Source organism: Buceros rhinoceros, unplaced genomic scaffold (genome assembly GCF_000710305.1).
Source record: "Buceros rhinoceros silvestris isolate BGI_N320 unplaced genomic scaffold, ASM71030v1 scaffold19413, whole genome shotgun sequence".
NCBI classification, from domain to species: domain Eukaryota; kingdom Metazoa; phylum Chordata; class Aves; order Bucerotiformes; family Bucerotidae; genus Buceros; species Buceros rhinoceros.
The window spans coordinates 7475-19240 of record NW_010402043.1 but is presented as its reverse complement, the minus strand read 5'-3'; the positions used below and the strand labels follow the sequence as shown (position 1 = coordinate 19240).

Below are 11766 nucleotides of genomic sequence, written 5' to 3'. Positions count from 1 at the left end.
GTTGATATAGCCCTCTTTTTTTCAACAGGTATGACAGTTCAGCGATCAGAATTACATTCTTGATCAAACTCCTACCATTAAGTTGAAACCAAGCAATCAGACAGTACCAGCTTTGTGACTCAAACCAGTAAGATTTCTTCCTGCGCCTTCCTGTCTTCCTCCCCACTCGCAGTCTGGATAAAGAGCATTAAAAAAGAATGCCCAATTCGGCAGTTGCACAGTAATAGAGAAACTCAAAACTTGGAGAGAAAAAAGAAAAGAGAGGGGGTGCTGTTGAATTGATGCAAGTCCTCTCTCAATTTATGCAACCTACTTAAATAGATGGTGATCCACAGGTTTATCTTTAGAATGAGCAGGTCTTTCCTCTGTTGTCAGATCAGTATGATTGACTACACTCTTGCCCAAACAAGTACTTTATTTGGTGTCCCCATGTGCCCCTCCTGCAGGTTGCTTTTCCCACTCTGTGCTTGGCTTGTTGAAATCCAGCAGCTCTGTTCATCGATGTAATTCTGTAATTCAACCAGTCTCATTTAAAGCAGGTCTTTCAGCCCTGCCATCTGTTTTGTGGATGCCTTGTTACTAGCACTGTCCATCTTTCTTACTGTGAAGGGGTTTTGGTGAAAAATCTGACAGTGTTAGAAGCCATCACTGATCATTTCTGGCATCGGTCATGTCTGGCTCTTCAGTTTTACCTAATGAAGCTTTTGTCTCTGCTTGCAGGCCAAAGAGTGTGGTCAGATGCAGAACAAATGGCTCATGATAAACATTCAGAATGTGCAAGATTTTGCATGTCAGTGTCTCAACCGTGATGTCTGGAGCAATGAGGCTGTGAAGAACATAATCCGGGAACATTTCATCTTTTGGCAGGTAAGAAATTTAATGGAGCTGTGCAGGTAACTTGGTGTCCTGGTAGATGTGGCAGCAAAAAAAAAGGACTTCAAATAAAATGGCACTGTTGCAGTTCTTTCAGTGAACTTGCAGAAAAGATACTGTAGTTCATGGAGCTGTAGCTTATGGATGTAGATGTAGTTCATGGATATGGATTTGGATACATAAACTGTCTTTCACTTGTGCATTCAAGTTGTTACCCCATAGCTTCTAATATGTGGAACTTTAGAGGCATATTTTCAGCTTATCAGGGTTACTGAGAACTTTATGTACTATTTGTAGCATAAATTGTAAAATAGAGAAAAACTACGTTTTCAAGGTGCGGTTTGTTTGCATTCCCTCTCCACCTAGTAACTTGCTTCCACTGTGGTATCTTGTAGGTATACCATGACAGTGAGGAAGGACAGAGGTACATACAGTTTTATAAATTAGCAGACTTCCCTTATGTCTCCATCCTGGATCCTAGGACAGGTAAGATACATGACAGTTGGTTACCTGCAGTTTATGTATCCTGTGAGAAGGTCTGGCAGCTGTAGGCTAGAATACCGTCTTCGACAGGATGTGTTACTTTCAGCTGAAGACTCTCAGTTACATTGTTTTGCCCTCTGAGGGATCATGTTGACCCTGAAGAAGTGAAGCAGTGTGTTTTGGAGGAACTAAGGGAGTAAAACACTCAAGGCTTGCTTTCGTTTTGTGTGTTTGGTTATAGTACTTGGTAGAGCTTAGTGAGTGCTTTGCTTAGGAAGTTAAAATAGTACCACCTGGTGGTAAAACTCTAATTTTTTAAAGTCCTTTTAAAAGCTGTTTGAAATAATGTGATGAATAAACTACAATATTCATAGGCATTATATGAATCTACTTCCTGCTCTTTGCACAGTAGCTTTGTGAGGCTCAGTGGTGACTTAGTAATTTGTATCTTAATTCTGGCTTTGAGTTTGTTGTTTGGGTTTGGGTTTAGGGGTTTTTTTGCCTGAACAGTCAAGTTTCTACTTCCCCTTCTAGCTCTTTTGAAATCATTACTGTTTCTTTTCTCAACACCCTTTCTTCTTTTATCATCATCATATAGTGTAACTTTGTTAATGGTTTGGTCTCCTGCTTCTTAGGACTGAAGTAATAGCATCTGTAATCAGAGCTGAGATCTCTTGCTACTTGACTTAAACCACCCCAAAAAATTTTTTTATTTAATGTTGAAACTAAAGTTAGGATACTCTTCTTAGCACTTAACTTACGGAAACGAATGTTGTTTGCCAACGCGTAGAATGAAAGCAGGCGAGAGTGTAGAAATGCTTCTTCACAACCTTAGTGTTTTTTTCATTCTGAAGCTTAACTCACCATTCTGTGCACACATTCCTATAGATAAAAAGAAAAAAATAGAAATAAACAGGGTCTTTATTTATGTCTGTCCATGATTGAAACCTTTTCAAGTGAGTGGAAGGAGGAAGCTTCATAATTATCAGGTGGTAGCCTGTAGGAAGCTGCAGTCCAAATGTGGACTCTTGCAGAGTGCATACACAGCAGTGAATTGGTGTGTTTGACTGCTAAGTAGCAATCTTTTCCAGAAATTGTTTCGTGACACCTTTTGTTCCCTAGGCCAGAAACTAGTGGAGTGGCACCAGCTGGATGTTACTTCTTTCTTGGACCAAGTGACTGGGTTCCTGAGCGAGCATGGACAACTGGATGGCCATTCTACCAGCCCTCCACAAAAATGCTCTCGTTCAGTAAGTGTGAGGCCTTTTAGGAGCACTGGAGAAACCTGAAAGAACATGCTAGTCTGTCTTTATCCGGCTGTACTGATTTCCCATTCAGTAGTATAAATAGACTTAGTGAGTTAGTGCAAGAGCATGCAAAGATATGGTGTGCCAGGGAATGTCTTCTTTCATTATAACTCTTTGTTGTGCGGTTAGTGCTTTTGGCATTTGTTTTGGATTTAGCAGTCACAGAATTGTGCATGTATGGAAGGAAAGTAGATAACTCCATGTGAAACTACTCCATTAAGTAGTCATAGCATGACTAACTTTTCATGCTGTTTGTTCCTGACGGTTTTAGTAGCTTTTTGTTGTAAGATTGATGTCCTCTCGATTTTCAGTACATATTAAAAAAAAGAAAAAATGATGTATTTTTGTTATGTCTGCATTCAACAGGAGAGTCTCATTGATGCCAGTGAGGACAGCCAGTTGGAAGCTGCTATCAGAGCCTCGTTACAGGAGACACATTTTGATTCCTCACAGGCCAAGCAGGAGAGTCGGTCAGATGAGGAGTCAGAGTCCGAGCTTTTTTCTGGAAGCGAAGAGTTTATTTCAGTTTGTGGATCTGAGGAGGAGGAGGAATCAGAGAATCCTGCCAAGTTGAGGAAGTCACCGCATAAGGACTTGGGATATAAAAAAGAGGAGAGCCGGAGGCCTCAGCCTGAGCTCCCTGCAAGGACTGAGCCTGGGACAACATCAAATCACAGAGTACTGCCCTGCGTTGATGCAGGGATACTAGAGGAGTCAACTGAGAAGCCTGAAAGTATGTTTCAGGGCCTAGATGTGAATGGTAAGTTGCTGCTTTTTCGGTTTTTTATAGTGGCCTGTGTTCTGGATTTTTTTTTCTGAAAATCTTTATAAGCAGTATAATGGTTTCATTACTTACTTTAAAAAGCTAAATTTTTCTGTCTTACTGCCTTCTTGACATGAGGCGTCTGAGCAATTCACCTTGCCAGCAGCACCACTTTGGAATAGTAATGCCACAAATGGCAGTCACTGAGCTTAAGTTCCTTAGTTTGGGACCTTGTCCACTAATAAGGTATGAATTGGTGTAATGCAGGTGCATATGACAGGGTGTCTACCAGTATGGTAGTGAGAAGTAGAATAATGTCAGCCCCACCTCATGCTTGGCTGCCTCGGAAGTCTGGATTGAGTTTCAGTAATGCAACTCCATCTAATAGAAATAAGTCCCCAGAGTCTCTTACTCCCTGTGGTAAGTGAGCTAGGATGTGGCGGAGTGAGGTGGTCTCAAAGGCCAAGGTGCTTTTCCCTGGGAATGCTGACTGTTTTCAGTCACTGCTATTAACTCTTGAAAGAGTCCTGAGTTTGTGTTTATTTTAAACACATGGCAGAGTATATCTTCATAGACTGGAACATTGTATTTGTCTCCAGTGCGTCATCCTGTTATGCTGTGCAGTAAAGTGTGTCACCTAAAATCTACAGGAGAGCTCAATTCAGCTGCCTTGTTGTTAACTTGTAGTAACTTCCCTTATGTTAGGACCAAAGGCACAGCTGATGCTAAGGTATCCAGATGGAAAGAGGGAACAAATTTCACTGCCTGAACAAGCTAAACTTCTGGTAAGTGGAGTTAATTGGAATCCTTGTTTGAGTACAGGAGAGCTGAAACTGGAGAATTTCTTTTCCTGTGGTGGCAACGTTGAAATACGATCTAGTAGAAGTGGTATATGCAGCGACTGTCCGCACTGTCAGTCTGTTTTGTTTCTTCTGTGTCATTCCTGTCTTCAGCTCCACAGTCTCCTCCGGCTTTGTTGGTTTCCATCACTGCTTGGGTTGTGTGGATATTCCAGTGTCTTAGTCCCAAAATGGCTAGTTTCCTTTCTAAAATGTCTCTGAATGGCTTTCGCATTAACCGTTAAATTACATGAGATACCCTCAGCTCAGTCTTGTTTGTTTTTTCTAAATGGAAAAATTCAGTCATTGCCTGTGGTCATACAACTGTAAAATCAAAGACAAACCCTTTCATTTTTGTTCTCCATCTCTTTCATTATACTTCCACACTCCCTTCTGGACGTGGATGATTTGGAGAAAGTTCTAAAACATATTTATTACAATATTATTTCATTACTGTGCTTCAGGCGTGCATCTCACCTATACTTTGGACTTGTTTACCTTAGAGATGTCAGTGTGGATAGCGTTTCTATCAATATTTTGCAGGTGCTTATCTGGAAGCAGTTTGTAAAGAGGTCACTGTATTACTGTTAGCTGTGAGTTTTCATGACATAGTTGCCAGTTAAGCTCATGTTAATGAGCCTAAAAGCTCTGAATTCTTAGGGAAGGCGCACCTCTTCAGAAGGATCTTGCGGAGATTTAGGAGAAAAGTGTCGTATCTCTTACAGAAAATGGGACTATAACCTGCTCTGCAGCACTACAGCAATGTAGTTTCTTCAGCTCATACTCTCATCCTTAACCCTTTGGCTTGAAAATAAAAGGAAAAAAAAGAAGTTGCTTTTGTTGTTCTGTCAGCTCTCAAAACCAAGCATAACGGAGAAGGATGTAGACTGCCTGCAGTGCTACACGTAGAGTCCTGGGGTTGACTGAGGAACACTGGCAGAGCATCGCTCTTCCTGTAGGAACCAGCTTTACTTTCAGATCTTTTTCCAAGTACTCTCGTATCTTAACTGCTTTTTGAAAGCAGTCTGTTTAAAAAAAGTTGTGTGTATTATTAAACATGTAGCACTTCTGAATACCTAACTAATTTGTTTAGGTGATACATAGGTTTAATACTGATATTCCTGATAATTCTTACTTCTGGTTTGACTCCTTTTATGGACTGCAGTAGTTAAAGGAAGTTAAACTCAGCATGTGATTTCCTTTGCTGCTGTCTGCTCTATAGTCAGCAGAGAAATTTAGGTGAGTCAAGGTTTGTGGGTAAATATATCTCTTTATTACAGAGCTGAACAGGCGGCTTTTGTGCTCATGTCATGTGATCTTTTAAAGCCATTTCAGTCAGATCAAGATTGAGTCTCTTTTTTTTTGTGAGCATCATTTCCTTGCTGATTTTTTTTCAGCCTATATTGCTTCCATTTTAAAGCTGTCCAGAACTATAAAAAGGAATTGTTTAAGGAGACAGTTGCACTTTAGAAGTTTTAACTGATAATACAGTGTCACTCTCCCACCAACACCATTTTAAAAATTTGGTTTTAATCATTGCATTGTTAGCGATCACGAGTGGCTTCTTTACACTCTGTTATCTTAAGGATGTGTTTATGCTTCCAGTGTTACTGTAATCCTTTTTTTCTTCCAGGCAAAAAAAAAAGACAACACTGCCTTTTTATAGAAACAGTTGCTCATTGTGTGCAGTTAAATAAGCTGACTTCACTCTGTTCAGCAGCTGGTTGCCTGAATAACTTTTGTTCATGAAGTGTTGTAAGGTGTGCTGGAAAGGCTGGGCTTTAAACGGGACAGGAAGGAGATGTGGGCAGTAAATTTAACTGAATTTTTAATTACAGTAGTTTGTAAAGAAATTTTGATCATCTCTGTTGCCTGAAAAGGAAGTCAAACCCTCTTACTTGCATTCCTCATCAGATACAGGCATTGTAATCTGCAAAGCCTGTGGAGAACAGTCCAGGTAAAAGAGAGTCTGCAGTAACAGTCTCATCATACCAAAGGTTTGTATGCGGGTTTTGATAGAATCGGAAGAAATGTCCATGCAGGTACTTCCTTTGCTGTTCAGCAGTCATTAAATCTTGGGAAAGTCCAGGTCAAAGAGGATCGCCAGAGGTCTGGTCTAACCCTCTGTTTAAAGTAAGGCTGTAGATGAGGTTATCCAGGTTCCCCTCCAGCTGAGTCTAGAATCCTTCCAACAAGGGACATTCCACCTTTTCTCTGGGCAACTTACTCAAAATTTAAATTCTCTCATGGTCAAGAATTCTTTTTTTGTATCCAGACAAAATTGCCCCTGGAGCAACTTGTGTGTGTTGCCTGTTGTCACTGTGCACCTTTGTGAAAGAAATGCCTTTATCTTCTTTATACTGGAACACTGTGATGATATTCCCACCAATCTTTTCCTTTCTAGGGAACAAATCCAAGTCCTTCAACCTTTTTTCAGGTACTGAGGCATGTCCTATACTCTAGTCATTTTGATGACCCTCCACTGGACCCTGTCCGGTTTTCCCTTGTCCCTCTTGAATGCAGAGACACCAAAACTGCACACAACATTCCAAGTGTGTTCCAGCAGAGTGGCATAATCACATCCCTTGATCTGCTGGCAATAATCTTTGCTGATGCAGTTCAAGTTTCCTGTTGCTCTTGTGAAGATGCAGCCGTGTTGCGCTTTCTTGATGAGTTTGACAGTCTCTCCATTACATTGTGGATCGTGGCTTTAGGCAAGCAGCAGGTTTCTAAGGCACAGTTAGGTTGGCAGTTGGGTGCCTGAGTCCCCCACAGAAGGAGTCCCCTCCACCAGCATGCACTGCTTCTCCCCACTGGTTTTGACCTGCTGAGCAGGACCTATGGGTCCAGTTGTGACTTTGAGTGGCACTTGTTTGTCCTCCCTGCTTACTGCAAAGACTTTATTTGGTTTTTTCACTTGTGGGCTTTTTGTTTTGGGTTGTTTTTTTTTTTTTTCCCAAATGAGAGAAGAGCTGCTGGTTTGCTGCCACAGGCCTCCAGGGTGCATTATCTTGCAAGCTGCTGCCCTCCCTGTGTTGTTTTTTGCCTCCGGTCATCCTATTTTCTGTCTGCACCGCAAGGCCTCAGTTCTTGCCCTTGCAGTGTTGCTGCCTGCATCCTTCTGCTCTCCTGCTCATGTTCCCTGATGCAGCAGAACAAGCTGACCTCTTCCTGCAGCTCTTAGACCTCATGCTCCATCTGCATTGATGCCTCTGAAACACTAGGAAGCGTGCTGTGGGCTGCTGTGGCAGACCGTATCCTGTGTCATGTCAGCATGACCAACGGCTTTCCTACCGGAACACAAACGCCAAAATGAGCAGCCATCCACGTGATCTCCCGAGTTCCTTGCCTGTGAGCTGCGTCAGTAACTGCCAAGTGCTTGTTTGTAACCATTTTTTTGGGTGTGCTGGGTCACTGTGGTCCCAAAGAGGCAGCTAAATAGTGAGGGGAAGCTAGTGAACTAAACAGGACTAGTAGAAGCTTCATATTGCTGGCTTACCTCCTTTCACTTGATTTATTGGCATAAGTTGTCCACCAAAACTATGCAAACAGTATTTTTAGTACCCCTTTATTTTTTCATACTTTCTGTTTTATTACATACTAATAGTCTTTTTCCCCCTCTTTAAAAAGCTACAACTTTTCATTCTGCCTTACTCTTGCTCTGTTGCTGTAGTCTCTGCTCTTGTGCCAATCTCCATTTCTCTATCCATGTCTGTCCGTACTTTATGCTGTCATCTGCTGTGTTTCCTGATGAACTTGGGAAATCTTCCGTGGTAGCATGGACAGTAGCTCTTCCTGATGTGTCTGCTTGGTTTGAGAGGCTGATACCCCTTCATCTCAAAGCCCTCTGTATCCTGCCCCAATTGCTATTGTAGGTAGAGAAGTCAGTGAATTGAAAAGAGCTTAAAAAACCAAACCAAAACAATCCATGCTCCTGAAATCTCATGCTCTTGAAAGCAGGGAAAAAAATAAGTATAAATACTTCTTTTTTTTTTTTCCCCAGTTAACCAGTCCGTTTCTGTTAGTTGTGAAATATCAATGTCACTTGAATGCTGACAAAGTACAGGAGAGAACTTTGGTGGCTTTTGAGGTTTTTTTTTTTTTTTTTTTTTGGTAAATGCTGCTTTGCAAAAAAAGTTTCTTTGGTGGCTCTTAGGTTTAATGTAAGGGTAATGTCTGATAAACAAATGAGGAGCTTCTATTTTTTTTTTTTCAAATCTTATTGTACTGTGACTTGAATGTGTGATGTGGAATTCAGCTTGCTTGAATTAATGTACTATTATGTATGTTTTCTTTCTGTTTAAAGAATCAGGTAAAGGATCACTTGGAAATTTTTTTTTTTTTTCAAATCTTATTGTACTGTGACTTGAATGTGTGATGTGGAATTCAGCTTGCTTGAATTAATGTACTATTATGTATGTTTTCTTTCTGTTTAAAGAATCAGGTAAAGGATCACTTGGAAATTAGCTTTTATGATAATTCATATCGTGTGTGGGTCAAACTAGATATTAAAGTAAAAGAGGGTCTATACTATATGCAAAATTTCAAAATCTTCTTTGTGATTACAAACTTCTTTTTTTTCATAAGGAGAAAGGGATAATTTTTTACTTTTTTTTGTGTTGTTTTGAATTATGTGATACCTATTTGCCTGCCTTTCTCTCCAGGCTCTTGTGAAACATGTCCAGTCAAAAGGATACCCCAATGAACGCTTCGAACTTCTCACCAACTTCCCTCGAAGGAAACTCTCCCACCTGGACTATGACATCACGTTACAGGAGGCGGGTCTGTGTCCTCAAGAGACTGTCTTTGTACAGGAAAGGAATTAGCACCGTGGCCTGAGTTCTCTCAGCCTTCCTCCCCTCTCCTCTTTGCCTGGGACACCAACTCATTAAATATGCAGTTGAGGGTAGTAGGATTGCAGTGCTGAAATCAGGAAGGCAGCTGACTGGCCTTTCTGTCTCTTCTTCCCTGCTGCCCTAGTGACCAATGAGAGTGTTCAGAGTTTTTATTTTCTTCCTCAGCTTGGGCCCTATGGAGAACATTGGGAGGAACACGTTTCCTTTGTTCTCATGGAATAAAGTAAAACGATGATCTGTGCATCCAGTATTCAGGGGCTTGGAGTGGCCATAATACACATACCCTTCTAGCTGCTATTCTTAAATCTCTTTTAATTTATTTCTGAAAATACTGCGTGATAAGGCACCGAGTCCTCTCTCTGTATGGAGAGGGTGTAATCTCAGTACAGTCTTTGTTTTGATTCTCTACATGAAAGGTCTCCATTAACCTTACAGCCTTCTCCAAAGGTTCACTTACCTAGTTCTCTGCAAAAACTCGGGAAGGAGTTGGGTTGAGCGGTGAGATACTCGGCCTTCATCTAATTTAAAGGCTTCTAGGTTGCATGCACGTTTTCCTCCTGCTTTAACTGCTGCCAGTGGACATGGTAAAAAAGCTTCAACAACCAAGCAAACAAAAAAAACGCAGCCATACCCTATGTGGGATTGACTGCTTGACCCAGAGGGAAAGCTGTGTGTCCACTGTTGGAGCAGAACTGACTTCTTGGTAGAAGTAGGTGGGGGTTTCCATTTGTCCTCTTCCCAATATCCCCTAAGTGTCTACTTTTTTACTTGCTCTCAGGACTTTGCAAATAATGATAGAAGGTGGCAGGATACTGTGAAGATCTCAGACTCTCTGAAAAACACCTGTCCTAAAAACTTTGACAGTTAGTTGGCCTGTTTCTTTGCATGGTGTTTTGTTTTGCTTTCCCCAGGAGTGACTAGATTTGCAGGGGTTTTAGAGCACTGACTACAACTGAGCAGGACAGCATGTCCTGTGCAGGTTTTCTTTCATTAATTGAAAACACACAGCCTTGTCGAATTGTGGAATGAATTAATGCTTTATAAAAGACTTCACAGCCTGGTGACTTGAATGCTCTAGGCTGCTTTTTATTCTATTTTCATGTTCATCTACTGTAACCTCTAAATTTGGAAACCTGTATGGAAAGCTACTCCTTTACTTAGGCTTTTAATTTCAGCTCTGGAAGCTGGTACCAGAAGTCACGTGGGCATATCCTGTGTGTACCCTGGACCATGCAGAATGTCCTATTTTTCCAATGTCTTCTCTAGACATCGAGCTGTTGATCAAGTGATATTATAGCAGGATAAAAGTTAGCTAACACAACCATCCTCAAGATCGATGTCAAATTTCTGTGTTTACAACTAAGAATTCAGTTTAGCTGCTCTCCATCAGTGAGGAAAAAGGCATGTGAGACCTACCATAACTGCTAACTTTTTCTGCAACTGTCAGATGATTATACCTGTTAAAGAAAAAGACTTTAGTGGTCAGAAACTAAAACTTTTCAAGATATTTTGCCTTTAATTTCATACTAGCCTGCATGCTTTGGAGTTTTTAATTGTAGGAAATCACAGAAAATATATTGCATTCCTCATGATAGTATCAGCTGTCTTCTGCTCATAATGGAGATTTGTAATGATACAGTTGTATAAATTATTTCCCTTCTACACATTTTCTATTTTGCATTCTGATGTAAGATGCAGTATCAGGAAAGCAAAATCTTATCACAGTTTCTTCATCAACGACATCAGATGTAATTTTTTTTTTTTTTGCTTGTGAAGAAACCCCATAATGGAGACTGCTTTTTCCGGCGTTGGAAAGTGAATTGCAAGGCCAGCAGAGGAGGAGGGAATGTTGGTGTTTGGCTTGTGAAGCAGCAGTGCACCTCTAGTTTGAAGAATCCTTTGTGTTTCTAGAATACCCAGATTCATAATTCAGACTTGGATGTACGAGTGAGCAGGACAGAAAGATACCCTTCCTGTGCAGGTCTAATGCTTCCCTCAGTAGCTTCAGCTGTCTATTTGAAATAGCTCGCTCTTGATGTTTGTTGCCTTGAAACTTATTACCTCTTCTGTGGTTAGCCACAGGAAATGTAAGGCAGGCTGCCAGCAGGACGCAGCACCCGACACGTGTTTAGACAGTCTTTTCGTGTCCCTCAGGCAGGCTGGGATGGGAGCATGTTGACCTTCCTGCTCTTCTCCCTCTTCCTGCCAGTGCAAGGCATGGAGCCTTTGTGGTGGTTCTGATTCCTCTTTTGAGCTGATGCTAGTTGGCTGTGTTTGCTGGCTGAGGGCCAACTTGTTTTGGACAAGCTTGGGTTTGTATGTGCTCTTGGACATTGTTCCATATCAATTTCTCGAGTTAAGTTAAACTTACAAAATGGACTCAGCCTTTTCAGTCATGGGGCTGTGTTTTGGTAGTTTCTCTTCTCCTCCCTACCCCTCCCTGGTTGTACATGGGGCTAGGCTGTGATATGTTTGTTGAAGCAGTCTCATATAAAATAATTAACAGCTGTATCAGTGGGGGAAGAGTGGAAAGTGCATTGCACGCAAGAGCGTGAACTTCTTCCACCAGTTCTGCTGCTGGAGAGAGGGTGTGTTGAGTGGTCCCATACTGTGAACCTTCCTACCCCTTCTTTCTGAGCTAAGCA

General features: G+C 41.3%; 1 protein-coding gene across 1 annotated transcript in view; it reads left to right on the top strand.

The window, feature by feature from the left end:
* Positions 1–9703, top strand: part of UBXN7 (UBX domain protein 7) — a gene marked incomplete at its 5' end in the record, with an annotated part of 22798 nt that extends 13095 nt beyond the window's left edge. Inside the window, 6 exons of the mRNA XM_010132521.1 lie at positions 721–867; positions 1269–1359; positions 2479–2606; positions 3030–3423; positions 4132–4211; positions 8930–9703. Coding sequence (XP_010130823.1) covers positions 721–867; positions 1269–1359; positions 2479–2606; positions 3030–3423; positions 4132–4211; positions 8930–9091 — 1002 coding nt within the window. The remainder of the gene's footprint in view (positions 1–720; positions 868–1268; positions 1360–2478; positions 2607–3029; positions 3424–4131; positions 4212–8929) is intronic.
* Positions 9704–11766: the final 2063 nt, after the last annotated feature.